The 22,914-nt window shown below is 53.8% G+C and overlaps 10 protein-coding genes across 10 annotated transcripts; 7 read left to right on the top strand and 3 right to left on the bottom strand.

Moving 5' to 3' along the window:
* Nucleotides 1–533: 533 nt before the first annotated feature.
* CKM354_000392600 (uncharacterized protein) lies at nucleotides 534–938 on the top strand (the record flags this gene model as incomplete). Its single annotated transcript, XM_044799145.1, has 1 exon — nucleotides 534–938. One exon carries the CDS (start codon nucleotides 534–536, stop codon nucleotides 936–938), a length of 405 nt encoding a protein of 134 aa, XP_044655080.1.
* A 945-nt stretch (nucleotides 939–1,883) lies between these two features.
* On the top strand, nucleotides 1,884–3,066 carry CKM354_000392500 (uncharacterized protein; the record flags this gene model as incomplete). The annotated part of the gene is made up of 3 exons (XM_044799144.1): nucleotides 1,884–2,018; nucleotides 2,080–2,123; nucleotides 2,205–3,066. 3 exons carry the CDS (start codon nucleotides 1,884–1,886, stop codon nucleotides 3,064–3,066), a joined length of 1,041 nt encoding a protein of 346 aa, XP_044655079.1.
* Nucleotides 3,067–3,740: 674 nt separating this feature from the next.
* CKM354_000392400 (uncharacterized protein) lies at nucleotides 3,741–4,697 on the bottom strand (the record flags this gene model as incomplete). The annotated part of the gene is made up of 1 exon (XM_044799143.1): nucleotides 3,741–4,697. The coding sequence occupies one exon, from the start codon at nucleotides 4,695–4,697 to the stop codon at nucleotides 3,741–3,743; it is 957 nt and encodes a 318-aa protein (XP_044655078.1).
* A 1,239-nt stretch (nucleotides 4,698–5,936) lies between these two features.
* Nucleotides 5,937–6,869, top strand: CKM354_000392300 (uncharacterized protein; the record flags this gene model as incomplete). Its single annotated transcript, XM_044799142.1, has 3 exons — nucleotides 5,937–6,089; nucleotides 6,175–6,741; nucleotides 6,798–6,869. 3 exons carry the CDS (start codon nucleotides 5,937–5,939, stop codon nucleotides 6,867–6,869), a joined length of 792 nt encoding a protein of 263 aa, XP_044655077.1.
* A 173-nt stretch (nucleotides 6,870–7,042) lies between these two features.
* On the bottom strand, nucleotides 7,043–7,947 carry CKM354_000392200 (prohibitin subunit PHB1; the record flags this gene model as incomplete). Its single annotated transcript, XM_044799141.1, has 2 exons — nucleotides 7,043–7,567; nucleotides 7,624–7,947. 2 exons carry the CDS (start codon nucleotides 7,945–7,947, stop codon nucleotides 7,043–7,045), a joined length of 849 nt encoding a protein of 282 aa, XP_044655076.1.
* A 261-nt stretch (nucleotides 7,948–8,208) lies between these two features.
* Nucleotides 8,209–8,705, top strand: CKM354_000392100 (uncharacterized protein; the record flags this gene model as incomplete). The annotated part of the gene is made up of 3 exons (XM_044799140.1): nucleotides 8,209–8,261; nucleotides 8,350–8,553; nucleotides 8,651–8,705. The coding sequence occupies 3 exons, from the start codon at nucleotides 8,209–8,211 to the stop codon at nucleotides 8,703–8,705; spliced, it is 312 nt and encodes a 103-aa protein (XP_044655075.1).
* A 2,334-nt stretch (nucleotides 8,706–11,039) lies between these two features.
* Nucleotides 11,040–12,346, top strand: CKM354_000392000 (uncharacterized protein; the record flags this gene model as incomplete). The annotated part of the gene is made up of 2 exons (XM_044799139.1): nucleotides 11,040–12,248; nucleotides 12,305–12,346. 2 exons carry the CDS (start codon nucleotides 11,040–11,042, stop codon nucleotides 12,344–12,346), a joined length of 1,251 nt encoding a protein of 416 aa, XP_044655074.1.
* Nucleotides 12,347–13,052: 706 nt separating this feature from the next.
* On the top strand, nucleotides 13,053–14,397 carry CKM354_000391900 (actin-related protein 2; the record flags this gene model as incomplete). The annotated part of the gene is made up of 4 exons (XM_044799138.1): nucleotides 13,053–13,071; nucleotides 13,123–13,169; nucleotides 13,229–13,375; nucleotides 13,441–14,397. The coding sequence occupies 4 exons, from the start codon at nucleotides 13,053–13,055 to the stop codon at nucleotides 14,395–14,397; spliced, it is 1,170 nt and encodes a 389-aa protein (XP_044655073.1).
* A 1,055-nt stretch (nucleotides 14,398–15,452) lies between these two features.
* CKM354_000391800 (uncharacterized protein) lies at nucleotides 15,453–19,432 on the top strand (the record flags this gene model as incomplete). Its single annotated transcript, XM_044799137.1, has 3 exons — nucleotides 15,453–16,403; nucleotides 16,513–16,681; nucleotides 16,737–19,432. The coding sequence occupies 3 exons, from the start codon at nucleotides 15,453–15,455 to the stop codon at nucleotides 19,430–19,432; spliced, it is 3,816 nt and encodes a 1,271-aa protein (XP_044655072.1).
* Nucleotides 19,433–19,628: 196 nt separating this feature from the next.
* On the bottom strand, nucleotides 19,629–22,842 carry CKM354_000391700 (uncharacterized protein; the record flags this gene model as incomplete). Its single annotated transcript, XM_044799136.1, has 5 exons — nucleotides 19,629–20,759; nucleotides 22,213–22,487; nucleotides 22,543–22,660; nucleotides 22,742–22,775; nucleotides 22,832–22,842. 5 exons carry the CDS (start codon nucleotides 22,840–22,842, stop codon nucleotides 19,629–19,631), a joined length of 1,569 nt encoding a protein of 522 aa, XP_044655071.1.
* Between the last annotated feature and the right edge of the window lie 72 nt (nucleotides 22,843–22,914).

Raw genomic sequence — 22,914 nt, 5'->3', positions numbered from 1 at the left:
CTCCCTCTCCCACACACTTGCACTTGCTTCCTCCCAACTCTGCCCCAGTACAACATCGACAAACGTGTTTCTCGTGCAATCAGGCTATCCTCTCTTCTGGACTAGATCAAGAACGTCGCTATAATCCTGCCCCGGCATCTACAAATTCGAGCAAGTGCCTCGGCGGCTCTTCTGCAACTGCGAGACGGCACAACTGACCCCCACAAGAGCCTCTTGACACGCCTGTGCTACCTCTTCCGTCCACCTTGCTTCCAAGAACTTGTCCTCTTCTTCCAAAACCGCATTCGAAACAAGCGGTTGTCTGCGGCTGCCGCTTTGAGAAGCAACCGGCTGTATCCAAACTCTGTCTTCGGAGCTCCCACGGATCAGCACACTCCAGCTATAGATTGGGCCAGTTTCTCCACGTCGTCCTCGGCATCTAGCATCGTATCGCCTTCGACGCCGTTGATCCAGGGTGCTATTTCACCGCACAGACAGACATTTGAGAAGTCGTACTGTCGCACTTCTCATAAAGACTGTTGGAGGGCAAAGTGATGGAATCGCGGCAGCACAGACACGCCCACCAGCGACCTCCGTTTCCACAACACACCTCACAAGCGTCCACCAGCTCGTCGGCGTTCCAAAGCACGACCTCCGTCGCCTCTGTCGCATCCGCCACTGCTATGCAACGCTCAACAGCAATGAGCCTGGCAGGCTCGTCCGCCCCATTACCCTCACCATCAACACAGCAGCCCGCAAATTACTTTGCCCCGCTAGCCGCTCAGTCGCCACTGGCTGCGCAATCGAATTCACAACAGAAATCATTTGCTGGCCAACGACACTCTGGCGACGCTCCAGAAACAGCACCGTTCCTCCAAGGCTTCAATTTACTTGCTGAAGCAGCGAAGAGGGCTGAGATGGCTTGTCTGTCGCGGGATCTGAACGATGTTGGGCTATGAGGAGGCGAGCTGAAGACGGAACAGCAGCATATTGTTCCACGATTTACGATATCTCATAAGGAAGTGCTCACCAGAAGCGGTCTGATGATGCGCAGCATGATACAACAGCATCCAGCACTTGATTGCGGAAGATCGAGGGTAGACGTGTAATATAGACACATGGAGGGCAGTGGGACGCGTAGCGCGAGGTGGTTCTTTGGTAGAAGATAGTCGACAAATATCAGCTCGATCGCCATCGCGGAAGATGGTGAAGCAGGCTTGGAGTCAAGACCATGTCACACGTTCCTGGCGCTCTGCTGCATCAGACCACAAGTTCGTGCAGGACCTTGACTGTGAGGCTCCACTTCCCACGTGCGTTGCAGCATGGGGCCACAAGCTTGCAGCACTGGGCCGACGCAGGATTCCACTTTCTGCAGCGGTTCGTCGTGCCTGTAGACCGTCTCATCATCATGGCCTATGTGAACAGCAGCAGCAGTATGTGTCGCCTTCTGTCGGTGTGCCGCGGCTGGCGGCGCCGCTGCGATGACGCTGGCTTGTCACACGATGCCTGGGGGCAGAGAGAACGGTTGTGGCCGGGGTCATCCCAATGCGTCCCATGAGGAGCGGATGCATTGGAACGTCGAGCGCGGATTGTTCAGTCAGCACTTCGGCATCCTACTGTCCGCTGCTGCTGCCGCTGGTGGCGATTGATGACCTCCGTCCGTGATGTGAGATGTGAGATCATTTCACCGTGCGTGCATGCGTCCGTCTTATTCAGCCAGCAGAGCGTCCGTGATTATAGTCCGCCCTAAGCCCAAGCTCCAATTACCGCGCGACTCCAGCCACTGGCAACCTCAACGCACCACCGCACCCTTGCGCACCACCCCGACCTCGAAAGCGCACGCGGCACCTTTCGCATATCGCAGCTGAGCATCATAGACGGCAGCGCGCAGTCGGGCGGGCGACATGAGCAACTACAACCAATACTCCGGCTACGGCGGCAATCCGTACGGCGGAGAGCAGCAGAGCTACGGCGCCTCGAATCCATACTCAGGCGAGGCGGGAAACCCCTACGGCGGCGGGTACGACGGGCAGGCAGTGGTGAGTGGAGGCGCGGAGTGGCAGGGCGACACAAACAGGCACAGCTGACCGACCGACACAGGCGGGCAACCCGCGACCAGGCAACGCAACCGATGCGAATTATGGGTACGTCTACACTCCTCGGCCGCGCCGCACAGATACCAGTTGCGACGGCCATGAAGATACATCCTCTGACCAATTCAGCAGCACAGGTCCTGCGCCGTCCATCCCGGGCCAGCCGCCGCAACCCGGTCAGAATGTGCAATATGTTACCGCAGGGCCGTCCGTCATGTCCAATTCGGACTTCTTGTCGCGCGTTGAGGCCGTCAAGGCTGATATCCGCACGTTGACCACCCATGTGGGCCAAATCGCGTCCCTGCACCAGCGCGCGCTGTCTTCGCCCGATAGCACATCATCGAGCCAGCTCGAGTCCATGATTACTCAGACCCAGGTTCTCAACACCTCGATCAAGGATCAGATCAAATTTCTCGAGACCGATGCTGCGCGCAGCAAGGACAACCAGGTGAAGAACACTCAGGTGGGACAGCTCAAGACAAGCTTCACCAAGCAACTGCAGGAGTACAGAGTAGAAGAGGCCAATTACGAGAAGCGTTACCGAGAGCAAATCGCACGGCAATACCGAATAGTCAACCCAGAGGCTACCGAGTCGGAGGTGCAGGAAGCAGCAAATGCCGACTGGGGCAACGAGGGCGTCTTCCAAACCGCGCTTAAGACGAACAGATCTGCGACAGCCAACACAGTCCTCGGCGCCGTGCGAGCCCGACACAATGACATCCAGAAGATTGAAAAGACTCTGATAGAACTCAATCAACTTATGGAGGACCTGGCCACTGCCGTCGTACTCCAAGAGGAACCCATCCAGCAAGCCGAACTTCACACGACAAACGTAAAGAACGACACAGAAGCCGGCAACGTCCAACTCGACAAGGGCATCGAATCCGCGCGAAGGGCCCGAAAACTCAAATGGTGGTGCTTCTTCATCTGCGTGGCGATCGTCGCAATCCTGGCACTGGTTCTTGGTCTATACTTTGGTCTGAGGAACAACTAATAATCGATATCCCCGAAGAGCCGCAAATCCGAGAGCACCAGATATCAGCATTCAGAGGACGTGGTAATAGTAGCGAGAGAGGATGTGTGAAAAATGAGAGCGCGTGCGCATGTTCAAAATATCCGAAAAACCAAGAAGAAAAGAAACACGAGGGAATTGCTATTCTCGGTTTAGTCTTCCCACGGGCAGACTACTCAAGCGGCTGCCACAGTCGCTACTTTGTACAGAAAAATGAGGGACGAGAGGCGGTGATTGTAGCACAGTCAGGCATAGCGGAGTGCGTGGTAGGGTAGGGTAATTTTCGTAGGAAAATCTCGACCATTAATGAACATCTTGATACGGCACATGAACAGGAGTCTTTCTTCTTGACATTTGATCTATCTATAAATGCTGGGCCGTACCGAAACTTGTTCAGTCCTCTTCGTGATGTGTCATACAGCGACGACGCGTTCCTGCCGCATCGAAAGTGATTTCGCAGCCATGTCCTCCTCCCAGTAAACTTTTGGCCAACACCATGTATTGTCCCTGACAGGTACTTTCCGAAATAACAACGTTTCTCAGAACCTCTACACGATGCTTTGGCACAATTGATCTGGCTCAATATGCCCTGACTTGTTCTGAGGTCAGCGCTGATCAGTGATCGCGCTCCTCGATGCATCATGATTTCATGATGGTCATCTACAGCAGCATCCATTGGTATTCTGGTCGTCGTCTGGCGGTTCCGCGTCCAGATCGACGCTCAGATAATCGGCAATGTTCAGCGGTGCACTTCCATCTGGCATCACGAACTCGTGATCCAAATTGAAAGCATCGAAGTCGGCGGGTATCACGCCGTTCCCGAATTGTACTGGGTCATGTTCGCCGCTGAGTTCCTGTTGGGATGAAGAACCACAGCAGCCACCAGATGTTTGTTGAGCTTGTGCATGCTGATGTATCCCACTGCTGCCGTCGTAGTTGGAGGAGCGCTGGACCTTGTTTGGAACAGCGCCGGGAGTTGGCTCTCGAGCATGTTTTCGACTGCAGCACTGCGCCCAGCTGCCCGTACCTGGGTTCTGGAATGGTGGCGGGCAATTCTTGCAAGTACATCCACTTACGCCACAATTTTGGCATATGGCATTTGGGAATTGGTAGTGGTAATAGTCAGCCCGTAATCGTTCGAAATCATATGCAGGTGACTGCGTCGATGATAGAACTGACGGTGGGATCGTGCCGTGCAAATCGCCTACTTCACCTGTCCCATTGTATTGCTGAGGCAGGGTCATGTCGTGCAACGGCTCCGGTTGTATGAACGGGATATCCGGTACTGGTAGAGGTGAAGCTGTATGTGATATCGTTGTGGCGGGCGTTTGACAGCAAGAGCTGCGAGGCGGTTGCGAATCGACATATGGCGCCTGGAATTCTCTCGACGGTATGGGTGCATTGTTATCCCACGCCAGTACATCAATTCCAACGTCGTGGGAGCCTTGTGGCGCGCCGATCCCCATCAGACCAAATCGAGGTGTCAAGGACGTGGACGACGGGCTGAAGGCAGAGTAGGGCGGGGGCATCACATGTGATCCAGGTGTGTGAACGATGGGCCCGGGTGTGCTGGGTAGACTCACCCTCTCTGAGGGGCTTGTGATGGTATGCATAGGCGACGGTGAGAAGTGCTGCATCGATATGGCGGCTGCCGCTTGCTTGGCCTCGAGTGCCTCTCGACTCGGGAAAAACTCCACGTTGGGCTTTTGCAGCGCGAACAGTGCGGCCCAGTGATCCGGCTCAAGCAGACAGCAGTACCGCCCCTGTTCATCGCAACGACACTCGCCGCTGCGTTTCTCGCCTTTCTTGGACTTGTGCGGACATGCTGATCGTGCCACGACACATTTGCAACCGCCCGTGGCCCCGTAGCGGCATGTGCACGAATTCGAAGGCCGTCCTGGTCGTTTCACCGTCCAGAAGATCTTGGTGCGACAGACTGGAATTCCGCATGAAGTGGTACGGTGGCCTCTTATGCACGACATACAGGCCACTTTACATATTTGGTTCGTCTTGAAATCAACGACCTCGATGGTCTTGAACGGTTTCTCTTGGTCCATCTTCTCGCCACCGACGTCGGTAGACTACAGTACTCCGCCTGGGCTGAACCTGGTCAGCAATGTAGTCACAGAAGTTGGTCGTGACATTGAAGTCCCGATCCATGTTTCGGGGACGATGGCGTAACGGAACGGAAGGCTTGCCAGAGCAACTATCCTCTGCGGCCAGCGTCAAGAGCAGTATGGCGTACCGTCATCGCCAGGGACAAGCATGCAGGGCTCCGCGCAACGTGAAAACTGACCTTATAGTCGAGGACCGCCGCAATGAGCAAGTTTTCGGGTACACCCGCAAAGGTCTTTATTGAGCAACGAATGGGGCGTGGGGGCGGTCAGCGTGAGGTGAAGCGGTGGGCTGGTCAGTAGTCCGCTCGGGGCGCGCCCATGGTGGAGGACCGCGGCGGCGGGTGCGGCTTCGTGTGGAGGAGGGAGGTTGAGAGTTTGGCGGGCGAGTCTGAGAACATTCACGCAGGTGAAGCAGGAGAGGTGGGTCCAGGCGAGTGCCACTGCCCGAGGGCGGCAACTGGTGCCAGACCTTGCTTACGAGAGTTGCAATGGACTGAGTTTTACCCGTCTGCCTCGTGAGCGTCGACTGACTTCGCGGGTGCGGATCGCGAGTGCATGGCGCGCATTCAGCAAGCACTCCAGCATGTGAATTTGAGAGATGGAGGTGCTGGGCCCTTTCAGCGCACCAAGTGTCGGCACTCTTCCAAATCGCGGGCCGTCTTTTGTGACGTCTCGCATCGAGGCTTTTCGACTTTCACTTTTGCCGCTGTGTTGGAGAGCTCACCTTGATGGACCATGGCTCAGACGGACAACGAAGAAGACACATTGGATTTGTTCCAGGAGCCTGAAGGTTACTACAAGGAGCGAGAAAAGCCAGCGGACGTCACGCATAGGACCCTCAGCGGAAACGTCCTCCAATTGCACCTCAGCTCGCAAAATCCCCTCTGGGTAGGTGAAATGGGCACAGAACGCACATCTCTGACGGACTGTCAACAAAACACAGCGTGCGCGTGGACACTGATGTCGCACACAGGGCCACCTTCTCTGGCAAGCAGGGCGGACGATAGCGGACTATCTAGAAACGAACAAATCTCAATATGTTCAGGACAAGACTGTCCTTGAGCTTGGCGCTGGAGCTGGACTACCGAGCCTGATCTGTGCGATCAATGGTGCGAAGCAAGTAATCGTTACTGATTACCCAGACGCTGAATTGATCGACAACCTGCGCGCAAACATTCGCGACTGTTCTTTGCTGCCAGAAAACGCGAGCAACATCGTGGCCACAGGATACATTTGGGGCGGCGATAGCTCCGATCTTACCTCCTATCTTGAGCCTGGTCAAGGAAGCTTGGGATTCGACCTCGTCATCTTAGCTGACCTGCTGTTCAACCATTCAGAACATGGAAAGCTGTTGCAAAGCATTCGTCGGACGTTGAAGAGGTCAAAAGATGCTCAGGCACTCGTCTTCTTCACGCCATATCGACCTTGGCTGTTGCAAAAAGATCTCGCTTTTTTCGACCTAGCTCGTGACGATGGTTTCGTCGTAGAGAAGATTCTAGAGAAGCAGATGGATAAAGTCATGTTTGAGGAGGATCCTGGAGTAAGTATTCATACCCAGTGCGCTCGTCGTACCTGTCCTGACCTTGTGAATTGCAGGATGAGACCCTTCGGCGGACTGTATTCGGACATCGAATTCGATGGAGAGACGCTGCCTTCGAGAATGCCTGACGACTCGAGACCATTTTGGATCGGCTCGAGGCGAGTGTTTGATCGTACGCTAATGATGCATTTTGTACATTAGTAGAGAAGAGTATCATACGTCCGTGCCGTACTGTGCCGTCAGTCCGCACCAGTGCTGGCTGTTTCTACGTTTGTCTTGCACACCTACGCCGTTGCACATTTTATGATCTCAGTCCCAACAGAAAGTTCCCACCCTTGCTGCCATCTTGACCACCCTGCCCACCACCTGGCAGATATGTGACGTTCGGGTTGTTGGCGAGCATCTGCGCCACATCTTTCTGTGTTTCAATTCTTCGAATTTGGATCAGACCATCACCACTCTTCGCCACAGCCTTCGAAATGACTTCGGCGGCCTCTGATTCACCCTCTGCGCGAATGACGTTCGCCTGTCGTTCTTGTTCGGCCTTCTCCACAATGAATCGTGCGCGCTCGGCCTCTTGCTGTGCGATCTGCTTCTCCTCGACGGCCTTGGTGAACTCTCGCCCGAAGGTCATATGTGTAATGCTGACATCCTCGAGCGCAATGTTGAACTCCGAGGCACGCTTGAGCAGCTCAGCTCGTATCCGGTTTGATACCGCCTCACGTTGGGTAATGAGCTCCGCAGCGTCGAATTGGGCCACGATGGCCTTGAGCACCTCATTGCCGATCGAAGGAAGCACACGCTCGTCGTAATCTTGTCCGAGATTCTGCCAACAACTTAGACCGAACCTCCGAATAGCACCGGTATAGTGACGCGTCTTACCTGATATATTTTGGGCAGCTGTTGCACCTCAGGACGGTGGAGCACTCTCAGCGTCAAGCTCACCATCTGCAAGTCTTTGCTGCCAGTTGTGGTGCTGATATTGCGAGGCTTTGTCCGTACATCGAAAGTGATCGCTTTCTGTAGCCATGGCACGAGGAAGTGTGTTCCTTCATTAACGACTTGATCCGAGACACCTCGCAGACGGTCGAAGATGACGGCTCGAGTGCCACCCTTGACATCGTAAATGGAGGCGGAGGCGAGGGAGAAGGCGGCGGCTGTGGGAATTGCCCATCGATAGATGCCGTTCAATGCGTTGGCGGCCATGATGGAATTCGTGCGGCGAGGAGATAAACCAGAGTCGGGCGTGATGCTGTCAGTTCGTTTCGCGAAGTAGCTTCCTCTGTGATGAGGTGTGGAAGGCGCACGGACCAATCGGCTGCTGGAAAGTGCTGACCATCTTTCGCCTTCTCCTCCGACGTTGGCATTGAGAACGCCATTCTCACGACACCACGCCCGACATCACCCCTTCGACCGATACTCCCTCGAATACCTACACAGAAGCGTGACCGCTCGACGTGCGACGAGATGCGTGCCTCCCAGATCTTGCGCGCAGGCGGTGGTGAGAAGAGGCCAGGCCAGTGAGTCTCCCGAAAGATGAGGAGGAGGACGTGGCAGCGACAGAAACGAAGCAAGCAGGCAGACAGGCTTGCTAATACTGCGCTATAGATACCTTGGACCATGGGGTGCACTTGGATCAATGCCTCAGAAGGGCATTGTACACTACGGAATCTCAGCAAACCGCACCAACCCACTCGCTGGCACCTTTAAAGCAGCCATCTTCAACACTTTCCGACGGACACGTGGGCAAATCCTGTACTGGGCTATTCCCATGCTTATCGCATATGAGTCCATGAACTGGGCAACTGAGAAGTGAGTGCTTGACCATTCGGGTTATCCCCAAAAGCACATATGCGCTTGCTTTTCGCAGCGGCGATGATGTGAGATCGCGTTGCTAACGAGAATGCAGGAACGAGTACTACAACTCTAAGGCAGGACGTGCAGAATTTGGCGAGGAGGTGTAAGCCGCATCGACGGCTGCAACGAGGGCAAGCACCCAAAGATCCGTGTACATATACAAGCGTGTATCAGGGCATACCACTTTGTCTTCAAGGTCCAGCAGCATTGCGCAAAGCGAGCGACCTATCTGTGCTGTGCCTCGAACAGTGAATCAGCTTCACGATGAGAGGTGAATCCTAGCGATCAATTTCATTTTGTTAAGAACTTTCTACCATTGGTACCGACATTCTCTCGTTGACGCTCGAAGACATCGGACTGATATATTCTCAACTGACTGGGACGATCGTTTTTCTGCCGACACGCAGTAGGACTTTCGGCAGGAAACGGAGGCGGAGCACATTTCGGCGACCCGACAGGCGCGCCAGGCAATGCTGATGAGTATATTATGGCTCACTTGCACGTCGATGCTCATAAACGATATTCTTTCCGCGAGCCTGACGTTCACCATAGCGCACATTGACCAAATCGGTGACATGCTGACATATCTGAAACAAAGCAAGGGTGTACGACAATACGAGACCTACGACCGACGTCGTCTCATGAACTTCGTGCGGACACGGGACTATTTTTCTCATATACAGAGGACACTGACGATGGAGAGGCATTTAGTTAGCTGGTCTGATCTGACTTTACAAGTTGTTATTGTGAAGCAACACAGAAACCAGGGTCAACACTGCATTCTGTGCCTGGAAAGTTGTAGTGCTCTTTCGATGTTCGGATCTTTATGCCGTGTATCTAAGGCAGTCTCAAGAAGCGGGAGAGACACGGGATGAAGGGCGCGACGAAAACTCAGCCTATAGATGTTTCCAGACCTTCATTTTGTTGTCCGTGGACCGCAATCGGGAAGCCTTCAGCATGCCAATGGCGTACAAGCATTGGAGGATCGACATGCCAGTGCGTATTCCGCCACTCCATCGGTTCACATCTTCGCTCGTATGAGCCTATTGATGGAGGCTATAAAGACATGATGATTTATCGCAGGAAACATCACAAGTCGATGGGAGCGTCTGCATCGGCAACAATGGCCCACGGAAGAAATTGCGTTGTCGTTAAGAAAAAGCATCCGTCCTGCTAGCGTGACATATCGCGCGCTTGTAAATGCAAGCCTGGTTGATGGCCAGACGTCTGGCGCACGTACGCCTGTGTACACCTGTGTACTATTATGGCAGCATGATCATGCAATGATGAAAGATGGCATGCGCGATGTGTTGTGATGTCTATAAGATATGGAATGAGGTACATGCATCGCGGTACCTGCACTAGCGTGGCAGAGCTAGCGTCTCGATGAATTCTCCGAGATGGGGACGATTATTGCGCGACTGTTGCCAGCGCGACGTGTTGGCAAGGCGCAAATAATACAGATGACTAGGTTCAGCAGGCTCTGAACAGGGCGAGCAATCCTTGACAAGCATGCCACGAGATGGAAGGGCCAAGGTGTTCCACTGCAGCAGTGCGTGGAACGTTACACCTGTCAACTGGTGGTGTACAGCAAACGGGACAGGGCACTGATGTGCGCATCAAATGGATGCATGCGGCAAGGCGAGATCTGCTGGCTTCTGTTGTGCTCAATTTTGTGTCATCTCTCGATGGCCATGTGACCATTGACATGTTGCCGCCGTGTCGGTTTGCGAACAGTTACATGTTTGCAATTTGCACCTTCACAACCATACTGCTGCCGCGGCACAAATGTGCTTGCGAGCCGGCCAGTGTGCCGCTAGAGCGTGATGTGTGAGTCGTGGCGCGAGAGATGTGAGGAGTGCTGTGGTGGTGATGGACCGGGCGAGAATCTAATAAATAAGTAGAGTTGTTGGCAGATGAGTGGAAGGTTGTAGCTCGTGGTAAGCGAAATGAAGGCAGGCACAAGCCCCAGCATCTGCACCACGCTCAACCGCCCTTCCCTCTCTTTCTCCTCCGCTCGTCTTTGTGCACGCATCGTCGTCAGAAGGCCAGCCAAATGCTGTGAAAGCGTCGACAGTCCACTCGCTCCGCAAAGCCCATTATTCCACCCGGAGTCGTCGCTCCAATTCGCTCTTTGGAATCGCTATTGACCACGCGCGCGCCGGCCGACACATTCTTTACCACAACACGCTGCGCGCCAGCCAGCCATCTGCCCCAGATCTCGCCGATAACACACGCAGCCGCCACGAGACGTGCGTTGTGGCCCAAACGCTGCGATCGTCAACAGGAATCACGACCGCTCGACCTCGAACAAAGAGGCATTGACCGTGGCTTCGCCGGGACGAGAAAAGACGACCAGGCCCTCACCACTTGGCTGACCCACAGCCCACCACCGGACCGACGCGACCAGGCACACCAATCAGTGGCAGCGTTGCTCAGTTATGAAACTCTCCATCGCGCTGCTCAGTGCAGCTGTCGCATTGTCGGCTGCACAGCCTGCGCATCAACACCATGGACACCATCAGCACCTGCACAAGGAGAAGCGCAACCCTGTCGCGTATCCGGAAGCCGACTATGTGACCGTGCCAGGACCCACGAAGGTCCTCTATGTGCTGAACGGACAGCCAATCGAAGAGGATGAAGTCCAGGAAGGCATTAGGAATGGCACATTGGTTTTCTCGGAGGGCGGGCTCACCAATGCCGCGCCACCAGCCTATGCACCGGCCCCATTGTCAAGCGCATCACCACCGCCTCCTCCAGCTCCGAAGCCCACCCAACAGGCAAAACCAAGTCCAGAACCAAAACCAGAGCCTGCGCCGGCCCCACCCAGCTATGGAGGCGGAAGCAGTGGTGTCGATGCCGAGTTCCCTGATGGCAAGTTGTCTTGCGACACCTTCCCGTCGGACTACGGCGCTGTACCCGTAGAGTGGGTTGGATTGGGAGGCTGGACCGGAGTGCAATGCCCGGGCTCAGGTTCGTCTGGCACAGGTATTGACAACATCAGGACGGTCACCTCCGGCGGCAACTGCGAAGAGGGCGCCTACTGCTCATATGCTTGCCCAGCTGGATACCAAAAGTCTCAATGGCCGACTACTCAAGGTGCCACAGGTCAATCCGTTGGCGGAATTCTGTGCAAGGACGGCAAACTCCACTTGACGAACCCAGGCATGTCCAATAAGCTGTGCATGAAAGGCTCGGACAAGGTGCAGATTCTCGTCAAGAACAAACTCGATAAGAACGTCGCTGTGTGCCGTACGGACTACCCGGGTACGGAGAGTGAGACAGTCCCTGTTGACGTTCAACCGGGCCAGACTTCAAACCTCACCTGTCCGGAGGCCGACAACTACTACACATGGCAAGGTGGAAAGACCTCGGCGCAGTACTACGTCAACCCGGCAGGAGTGGCTGTGAAGGACGCGTGCCAATGGGGCACGCCAGATAAGCCATGGGGAAACTACGCTCCAATGAATCTCGGGGTTGGTTACAGCAATGGAGCTGCTTGGCTGTCCATCTTCCAGAACGCACCAACCACAGACGCCAAACTCGAATTCTGTGTCGAAATCGTCGGCGATGGCATCAGCGGCAGCTGCAAATACGAGAACGGCCAGTACTGCTCAGGCACATCTTGCAGCTCGACTACTGGATGCACGGTAGGTGTCTAAGGTTGAATTGATTGTGCGTTCCAATGCTGATTTGCTATTTCCAGGTCTCTCTAAGTTCGGGCACGGCGACCTACGTCTTCTCCTAGTCGTGAAGTCGTGGCACTGAGAAGAGCTAGACCATGGCCGCTCGCCGATTCAAACGACCACGCGGAATTCTTTTGGCACATGCTTCGTTCACGAATTTCATTTACGATCAAGATGAGTAGACGAGGTCTTCAACGAACTGCGCAATGCTTCGTCCCATGCTTTGCGCCTCACGAGCATGGCAATTGGTCGGCATCGTGCTTCGTCTCCTCAGGCTGCTGGTTCGGTGCTGAGCGCTGCACGATTCATCTACTTTTCGAACGAAACATGCTTTCAACACACTTGATCTCGTGTGGGCGAGTGGCATCGAAGTGCGCTGGTTGCCATCAGCCGCCAACCGCTGCAGTGGAGAGTACATGTGAACTGCTTGAGTTGCTACGACAAGAGCTCAGCGCTGATGTGATGAGACCTGCCGCAATGGTCTCGCAAATTTCGACCGGTTTGTGTACATAATGTCTTTGTTAATTCTCGTAGCGCGCCTCTCCGTTGAAATGAAGTTCTCGTTTTCTGCATCCTCGTTGCCGCGTGTTCAGAAGCCAATTGTCGTGAGTCGTCATCAGAAACGCTTGAAGGTGTGGGGCCGTACCTGCTTCCCGCTTGCGATTTAGGCATCTTGGAACATACAGCAACCCACTCGAGCTGCGGCCGTCACTTCACGGCTGACACTACAAACCTCGCCACAAGCAGCACATACAAACCACAGCAATCATGGCGGAGGCGCCAATTGGTAAGCGACAGCGCATGACACTTCTGTTTTCATCACTAATGCGCAGTATAGTGCTCGATGGCGGTACGGGCTTCCTCAAGGCTGGCTACGCCGGTCAGGTATGGCATGGCCGGAACACCTCTGACGGGCGATACACACTGACGCGAATGATACACAGAACTTCCCGGACCACCAATATCCCTCGATCGTCGGCCGGCCAATATTGCGAACTGAAGAGCAGGCACCTGGCGACATTCAACTGAAGGACATAATGTGTGGAGATGAGGCAGCAGCGGCGAGATCAATGCTACAAATCACATACCCGGTACGATGAGCATCTGGGCCACGAAGCAAATGCGCGCCGGAGGGCTGACTGAATCGTGATCGCAGATGGAGAACGGTATTGTGAAGCGGTGGGAGGACATGCAGCACCTCTGGGACTACACATTCTTTGAGAAGATGCAGCTCGATCCGACCGGCCGCAAAATCCTGTTAACAGAACCTCCGATGAACCCGCTGAAGAACCGAGAGCAAATGTGCGAGGTCATGTTCGAGCGCTACAACTTCGGCGGTGTATATGTTGCGATCCAGGCAGTGCTGGCCCTGTACGCACAAGGACTGTCATCTGGAGTTGTTGTCGATTCTGGCGACGGTGTTACGCATATTGTGCCTGTATATGAGAGCACAGTCCTCAATCATCTTACGCGAAGGCTGGATGTTGCAGGTCGCGACGTAACTCGAAATCTGATTTCGCTGCTACTACGACGAGGATATGCGCTGAACCGTACCGCCGATTTCGAAACGGTTCGTGCGATCAAGGAGAAATTGTGCTATGTATCATATGATCTTGCACTGGACCAACGGCTCAGCGAGGATACCACGGTTCTTGTCGAATCGTATACTTTGCCGGACGGACGTGTTATTCGCGTCGGTAGTGAGCGCTTCGAGGCTCCAGAATGTCTTTTCCAACCACATCTGGTCGACGTTGAACAACCTGGTATTGCTGAATTCCTCTTCAATACGATACAGTCAGCCGACGTGGACATTCGATCGTCACTGTATAAAGCCATTGTTCTTTCCGGAGGAAGCAGTATGTACCCGGGCTTGCCATCGAGAATGGAAAAGGAGATCAAGCAGCTGTGGCTCACAAAGGTACTTGGTGGCAACCCGGAGCGATTGAGCAAGTTCAAAGTGCGAATTGAAGATCCGCCCAGGAGACGACATATGGTATTCCTCGGCGGAGCAGTCCTTGCGAACATCATGGCCGACAAGGAGAATATGTGGGTATCAAAGCAGGAGTGGGAAGAGCAAGGATCCGCAGCCTTGAAGAAGCTAGGCGAGCGATGAGACTCGATCACAGCCTTGGAGACGTAGCGGCTGCCTTTTGCCGCCGGAAGGCGGAGGGAGTGTAGCTCATGGTTTGGCCTAAATAGAACGCCCCAAATGCAAATTCGTCCCTGCTCATCAAAAAGCTGAGGACGTTCGACATCCTTGCATGCGATTTGGTTTCTGTACAGTATGGATCGCTGATCCTGTTCAGCGCATCATCTAGAAGACTGGACATAGTCCACACTTAGCAAATATACAGGTGTTCTACTTGAACGCGCTCGCAAACATCAACTCTGTGAACGAGACGCTCGCGGCGCCCGGTCGTTATCGCTCAGCGTGCTCGGCTCCTTTGTCTCTCATATCAAGTCCATTTCTTTCCCAGTCCACGGTGTTCCCATACTCAAGGTCTCAGTACTCGAAGGCCATCGCGCGATGGTGCTGTGGCACGCTTGAAGCTCTGAGCGAAGGTCAATCACTGCGCCATGAATCCCGGGGTCCTATACATACGCTATCACACTCCTCCCAAGCTCGTCCAGCACCAAACCCAAGGCCAGCCCACACTGGGAATGCACGACGCTTAAACAGGAGTACTGAGAAAATGACGCCAAAAGATGCGCCGAGGCCGGATCGAATCAGGAGTGTGCTCAAGCAGTGATCCCACTGTGCCTTCCTGTCAGCGCTCCACGGTCCTAATGTTCTGTCTTCCTGCTCTTCATGTCTCACCTTCTCGTTCAACAATGCTTCGCTCATCGGTCGGTTGGATCGGGCTGGGGGTGGAACAACAGCGTTGCTGCTTGAGCTTGAGTCAGCCATGGTCGCTGATGTGTCTCGGTCTTGCCCGAAGTATATGTGGCGCTGATTCGCGAAGTAAGTGGAAGACTTGCGGCGCAGATGGGCGTAGGCTGTCGCTGTCGCAGCACCTGTTGTTTGCGAGCTCTCAATGCCAAAAGCCGGAAGCTGGCGCGGCGGCGGCGCCCGATCGGCATCTGGCCCGAGCTTCTGCGACTTTTAAACATCTCGACTTCAGAAAAGTCCACCAAAAGACACGACCGTAAGGCCGCTCGGGGCCGAGGATGGGGACTGTGGCGATGGAGAAATCAACTTCACTGGATCGCCTCAAGGCACTGGACAAGCTACCTAAACTTTCCCTACAGCTAGAAGAAGCTCAGCAACTATGCAACCACCCTTCTCGAGCCGAAATGATTCTGCGCTGGCTGGTGAACAGGTTGAAAAGCTCACAGGAAGCACGAACCGATGATGGATCTTGGGACTTATTCACATTGTGCCTGCGTCTACTACCAGTACAGAAGATCGCATCAGTCCTTGGTCCTGGATCTTTTCAGGAAATCTTACAACTGACATGTGCGGAAAGTGGCCTTCCGGAACGGACTCTACAGGCCGTGGCGGCTGCATGGAACTTGCTGTCACAGCAGAGCCAACCGTTGTCTGGCGCTGCAATCAAAGCACTCCTGAAGACGGATGGCGCTGCTGCGGCGAGAGTCTCCGGTTACTGGTACCGGCACGTCTATGCAGTTCTGCAGAGGGAAGACTCTGCTTCCCACACTGGCACTGCAATTTCTTTATTGAAAGCTGGGTTCCAACTCTGGGAATTGCGTAGGCGCTCACAGTCTGATGATGCCGCATTTTCAGAGCATTGCTTGCTGCCTGCATGCCAGTTGGTCGTCCTTCTCAGAAAGAACGTACCTGCTGGAGCGAAGCGCAAACGCGCTGGAGAGGCTCTTGAGTCGTATGACAATCCCTTGCTCTCCCTGGAGTCGATGATTGCCCAGCATAGTGTACTGCCCGCTCGCTCAGTATTCGCAAGCACGCGTCAAAAGCAAGACGGGCACAAGAAGCGACCTGCATCGGGCAAGACTGAGCAGTCACTAGAACAGATGCTCGAAGCATTCAAGGACTCTCCAGTGAACTGCTACGAGATAGCACCAGTCCTGATCGGTATTGCGTTGAGTGCCGTCTCCACTCCAACTCCTGGACTACGCAGCCGCGAAGCGCCCTGGATCGAGGTATGTTCACTCCATGCTCAGTCGCTTGAACAGCGGGCACCCGTACTGGCATATCCGAAGCAACTGTACTGTGCTCGTCTGTGTCGCATGGTTGGCTGACTATGTACAGACTTTATTTGATGCCTTGCTCAATCTGTTGGACAGTGACAGCAAGGAGCAAAGATCTGCGACCATTGCGGAAATGCTTCGTTATATTCGCTCACGCAAAATGCCGTTGTCAACGCAGAAGCTGGCGAGCTTAGCAGCAAGTGTACTTGCTGATGCATCTGGACACAAAGGTCTGCATCATTCCCCGTCATGGTGGCCAATACAACACTGACTGACCCCTTCCAGATTCTGGACGCACCTTGGTCGCCGAGATCATGGCCTTCAACGCTGGTGCTCTCACCGAAGCCTCTATCGCTCGAAAATTATTCAAGGCTATTGTGACGTGGCAAGCGTCTAACTCGGCAGTTGACACAGTAATCATCAGAGAGCTTATCGCCAATCCAGTTATTGAGGCGTTCGCCCAGAAACAAAAGATATCAGAGCTGCTCGAGCTATGGCATCAACAGCTGATCGAACGCAAGGACCACGAATCTGCGAAAATCTGGCATGTCATCGTACCACAGATAAGTAAAGCATTAGCATCGCCTACGGCTAACGCTGTAGCGATGTCGGCTCTTGCTCGCTACTCAATGCTACTCCAACAAGTGGCTGATGCACAGGAAAATCTGAATGGGGACAATGTGGCAAGTCGACTTCGTTCTGACCTCGTTCTTCTTCGAGCGGTTCTGCAGGGACTGCGAAACAATAGCCACTTGGTCGAAGTCCAGCAAGAACTTGACGCAACCCGCGCGAGACTAATGACTTTGGGCAAAATCAACAAAAAGAATATACTTTCCTCTTGCTTTAACGAGGTCTGGCAGCTTTGCACACTAGTTCTCGAGCTCTGGTCACCCTCACATATTGCTGCTCAGCATGATCAATCCGCGGTGAAGGATGTACTGGAAAACCTGGTGGCGAACGACTTGTTCGAGACAGCAGTTGAGGATTGCCAGAGCAAATCGAAGTCCAGCTCCGCGGCACAAGTCTTGATTGGTACAGTCTGCACTCTTGCCCAACCATACGACATGAGCAAACAGCGCACAAAGGCATTGAAGCGGGCTGTCGAAGCACTTTGCGAGCGTCCTTCTACGATGGTGAACTTTCCTCAATTAATTACTGGACTGTCGTCGAAGCAAATTGGGACTCTGCTACAGACGGCGCTCGCCGCTCAAAATGAAGAAGCTCAACGCCTGCTGTCTCGACTCTCAGCCAGCTTGCCACATTCTGAGAACTTCACTGCCATCCTTGCGGAGTTGCCGATTCACCTACTCGTGGCGTTCTCACCGTCATCTCTGGCTCCAGACCAACGTACCAAGGTGATTACGAGGCTCCTTGATGAGGCTCACGACAATGATAATGGAGTCCCGCCAGCATATCGTTTGGCTCTCATCGTGGAATTACTGGCATATCCGGTCGAAGCTCTGAGCGTGACAACCGCAATTTCAAAGCTGTGTGACTACGTACGTCGCTCACTTGTTGCAAACGTCCTTGGAGACAGCGAGACCTTTGCTCGCGCTTTTACTCTCGTGCAACCGAGTATGCGGGCGATGTTTCAAGCAATGTCTACGAAAACGAGTAGAGACTATCAGGAACTATCTGCTGTTGCAGTGGAAACCATTGGTCTTCTGGAGAAGGCATCAACAGGAACAGAACCCGTTTCGAATCCAGCAATGCTTGCGGTGTCCGTGCTCATCGCTCTCATCGAAGAATCGGCTGATGATGCATCCACTTATGCACATAGAAACAAGCGTCTCGTGAATACGCTCATGGACGCTCTGGTCACATCTTTGGAAAGCGTCACGTCAACTCTTGACCGCGACTTCAATCCCGAAATCTTCTCGGCCGCCGCGGAGGGTCTCCTCAATCTTCCAGAATCTGTGCTGAGTCTGATCGGTAGCAAGAGCAAGCAGTTCGCATCTAGAATCGTTGCGTCCGCCGAAGGAGTTCTGCAAGCACAGTCCAGGTGCCCCCATAATGTCTTGGTGGCTAGCTTCAGACTGCTCTGCAAGTATGATCCTGCCTCTGAAACCACAACAAGAGCCAGTGATATCTTGTCGAGAGATCTCGATGCTAGGAGCTCGGGTGCGATACTTCGAATATACGAGCAAGCACTCGACACCAAGTTTGGGCCAGACGAAATCTCAAAAATCATCGCCTCAGGACCACCTCAAACTTGTGCCATAGCGCAATTGCACCTCTGCGCAGTCCGGAAATTTTGTGGACAAATTCTAGAATCAACAACGAACCTCTCCGCGAACGATATATGGCATTATCTGCTTCGAACGCTCCTCGAAGGGCAGGACTTTCGTATTCGCGGAGAAGCTCTGCAAACAATTGCTGTCATCCTCAAAGCCAAAGGCTTCGTACTCAATCAGTATAGCCTAGAGCAGACGCTCCAGTCACTCCACGGTCTGTTGACAACAGCCAGTCACATTGAGTCATTCTTTCCGAAAGTATGCAAGATCCTCAAAGTGCTCATCAACCAATACCGCACCAAACTGCAAGGCCGCTTTCATCTGGTCACCCTTGTCTTCCAGGCATTACTTTCCGGCCTTCTGAACGACACCTCCTTAGCTTCCGCGCGCTTGCAGGACTATCACGGTCGACTCGTCGCCAAACTTCTGGAACTTTTCTGCAAACCCATCTGGGTCCGTAGCACAGCAACAAATCTTGTGGACGCATCGCGAGAGGCTCAGAAATATGCCGGCCAGTTCGTCCAGCACATTCTACACCATTACTGTGTGTTGGTCCTCTCTTCAACGCCGGCCGAAGGAGTTAGACTGGCAGTCAGACCGGGCATTTTCGCAGTCATCGAGGCCATGGAAGCCTATGATGAAGCGAGTGTCAGATCATTGAGCGCAGCTATGAACAGTAACGAGCGGGCAATCTTGCGCATGGTGGTACAGGATTGGCGACAATTTGGAAAGTGGGAAAGGTCTTGAAGAAAAGTTGAAAGCTCAGCAGAAGTCATCAGCATACTAGACAAGTGACTGCTATAATACGAGACCGTACGTTTTGCAGGCCAAATGAACAATTGAAAACTCCCCATCATCACCGCCGTACAAACATGTACAAAATGCCCAAACCGTGGATTCAACGCCAGTATCCCCTTCATGCAGTTTGGTATCGTAACACAATTCATGCAATCTCCATCGCAGCGCCAATTTCCTCACTCATGCCCCTCACCTCTCTCGCCGGCCAATACTCCATCTCGTCATCGTCGTAGGCCTCGTAAATGGGGTCTTCGTCGATGTTATAGCTGAATCTGCCGTCGATTAGATTATCGCGAATTTCATCCAGGTCCATGTACGGCACCTCAACTTCATCGTCGTGTTCAGAAATAATCATTTCGTCATCGTCATCTTCTCCGAAGCTGACAGTGTCGATGCTTCGTTGAAGCATGTCGTTGCTCAGCCAGAACGCCGCGCGCTTCCCGGCGCCCTCGCCGACCGAAAGACTTGACACTTTGCGTTTCATCGGTCGAGGCCGCTGAACGGTCATCGCTGCGGGGCTGTGCGAGATAACACTGAATGCGCGTAAGTATATGTAGCATACCCGTTTCTTCTCCTTGTTGAAGAAGAAATAATGCATGCTCCATATGGCGCCTTCCTCCCCATCGAAGGGGTCGTCGTCCGGTGTCCATGAGTATTTCTCACATTGTCGTAGGCCCATTTCCTTGTCGATGAGCTTCCACATGTTTTGGTTCCATACGTCATTCCCACTTCCTGGCCCGGGAGCTGAGCTCGACAGAGACACAGGGCTCAAATAATTCGATATCACCGTCTGCCTCGGCCGCAGATGTTGCAGCGTGCTGTCCAGATTGTGCATGATGGCCCGGAGACTCCGCTCTTTACGAAAATCCGCTGGCTTCAGAAGATGTGAGAAGTCATAGTCCGGATGTGAAGCATTCAAAGTCGCGATCAAGTATGCGAACGTTCTCCGTGCGTTCCCCTGTGATAGACTGCCAAATGGCGATGCCCGAGAAAGGTCGATCTCCGGAGTATCGACTGTCCTACTTCTTCGAGTTCTTGATCCCTTATCGTTACCTCTACCATTCTCGAAAGGCAAACATGGCGGGCTTAGCGAAGCGGATAGTCTCACTAGAGATTCATACTGTGACTCGAGATTGTTCTCAATATTCTTGTACAGCTTCTTATCACCGCCCGCGGCTTTCGTGGTATAAAGGTCGCATCCGCCTACAATGTGACAGTCCGGGGTGGAAAAATTCAGCGCATTCGTGACCGTGTCGAGTTCCCGTAATTGAAGGTACTGCGAGAATGTTAGCTGTTGTTTCTTGCTGGAGGACCGATGGCGGCGCAGCGCGCATCGCGATCCATCCAACTTGCGACCCTCGAACTCATCTCACTGGGCCGCAACTTGTACAAGATCGCTGCGCGCGACGCCCACGGTGATCTGGAAACGCACCTTCATCGTGTCTGTCGGCTTGTTGCACAAGCGCAAGCTGTTCTTCCAAGCTGTTTCTGATCCTCGTCCGCGCCCCCAGAACCACTGCCGGGCTATAAGGAAACTGTGCGTCTCGCAAATATACAGTTGCTGAAGCCGCTGGAGTCTTAGCTAATGCGCAGGTCGATGCGCGCCGCCGGTGAGTCGTAGTGGAGTAGCTGGATGTCGGATGTGCCTGATATCACTTCCCTCAGTCGGAAGCCGGTCGGTCGCGAGACTGTAGACTAGACGCTCGATGCGTCTAGCAGGCGCACAACGCAATAATGGTTGCCATAAGAATCGTGGTGGTGTCGGTGTGGTTGCGCGCGTTGTCGGGGTTGTGGAAGTGACGGCCGATGAGAGATGTCGAGATCCGGACCCCATCAGCCCCATCCGCTTGGCGAGGCTTGCGACAGACCAATGAGCTAGAACTCCGCTGACACGCCTCGTTTGGCTTACGACGGAGTAGGCGTGTGTCAGAAGATCAGTCTTTGCTCACATCAGTTGACATGGTGTCACTCGTCACGGTGGGCAGCGTGGTCGGCTGCCTCGCCGCTGTGCCTGGTGTATCGACGGACTTGAATCACGACAGGTAATTTAGCACGCAGAATCAACAGGAAGGAATGGGGAGAGTACCTACAATCTCGACTTTCCGGACTGGTATTGCTGCCAGCTTGATATTCGATGTGCGCTGCAATGCTGTTCATGTAAGTGCGCGAGATCGTACGAAGATGATTGCGAGCCGGGCGTGGATGCTCATGGCGCATTGCCGCGAAAGTGATGATTATATTGTCATGCATGCGGTGCGCCGCTTGCTCTGCACTATGTGCAGATTGATTTGCTATACCTACAACAGGCAGGCTGGATCGAAGTCGGCCATCGCGTCATACCATCTGGGTATCTTCAGTCTCCAGTGAAACGCCGACCAAACGCCACGCGTTAGAAGCGTACTGTTGTCCCACTCCCAAGCAGAAAGCTCTGAAAGAGTACTAGGCAGCTAAATGAGCCCAGCAGCTCTGAGCGACTTCTCGATTTCTGCACTTTGCTGTTCATTCGTCTGTACGCGAGAGCGTATGTTAGCCGGATCTTGAAGAGTCTATGGGCATGCAAAGTGGGCGATACAAATATGCGGCGTGGGCTTCTTCAACCGATCTTCGTGACAGCATCGTCCTCGACCTAGGGGCGAAGGAATCAGTGGGCGACGATCCAGTATTATCGGACTGGCAAGGGAGGGCGTAGCAAAGCAGGAAACTGTGCCTGAAGTCGCGCCACAACTCACCTCCATATCCTCGAGACTGTCCTGAGCACCTATCACCCGCAGCACATTCTTCTTGCTGCTTTCTTGCATTTCACCGGCAAGGAGTAGCTCATCCAAGATGAAGTATGCCTTCTGGAAGTTGAAGATGATGTCGAGCTCACACACATTTCCGTAGTACTTGTCCATCTGCTCTACGTATCGGTGGACAATTTCGAGGGTGATGAGCTCGTTATCCGTCGGGTCGGTGGCGGCGATGAAGAAGAGCGAAGCGTATCGGCGGTAGACAACTTTGGTGTCTGGAGCATCACGTATCAGCAACGTGCTCGAGCGCCACAGGGAGTAGCGTGCTACCTTTGTATTCGAGGAAGTTGCACATGCGAGCGCGGCGTGCTAAGACCAGCTGCGACACGTCTTTGATGATCTTGGCCTTATCCTTAGGCGACAATGTGGTGAACCATTTCGCAAGACGCTGTAAGTGCAGAGTGCTTTAGTATGCTGTGTTGTGTGCCACCCGCGGACGCTCTCGACTGCAAGTGAACGGTCAACCTACGACTTTGCCCTGCCGCGACAGCAGGATGAGATATCTCGAGGGTCATGTCAGCCAGGCGCACTCAGTCGTGGTCGCGGTCGCTGCACGTACCGAATGGCCATGATTTCCTCGACGTGGCAGCGAGGCACGTGGAGGAGAAGAGAAATGGCAAAGGACGAAAAGTCGGCCCCACC

Source organism: Cercospora kikuchii (genome assembly GCF_019650295.1).
Source record: "Cercospora kikuchii DNA, contig_00002, whole genome shotgun sequence".
Taxonomy (NCBI): Eukaryota; Fungi; Ascomycota; class Dothideomycetes; order Mycosphaerellales; family Mycosphaerellaceae; genus Cercospora; species Cercospora kikuchii.
The sequence above is the reverse complement of the archived record's forward strand: the minus strand, read 5'-3'. Positions and strand labels throughout refer to the sequence as shown.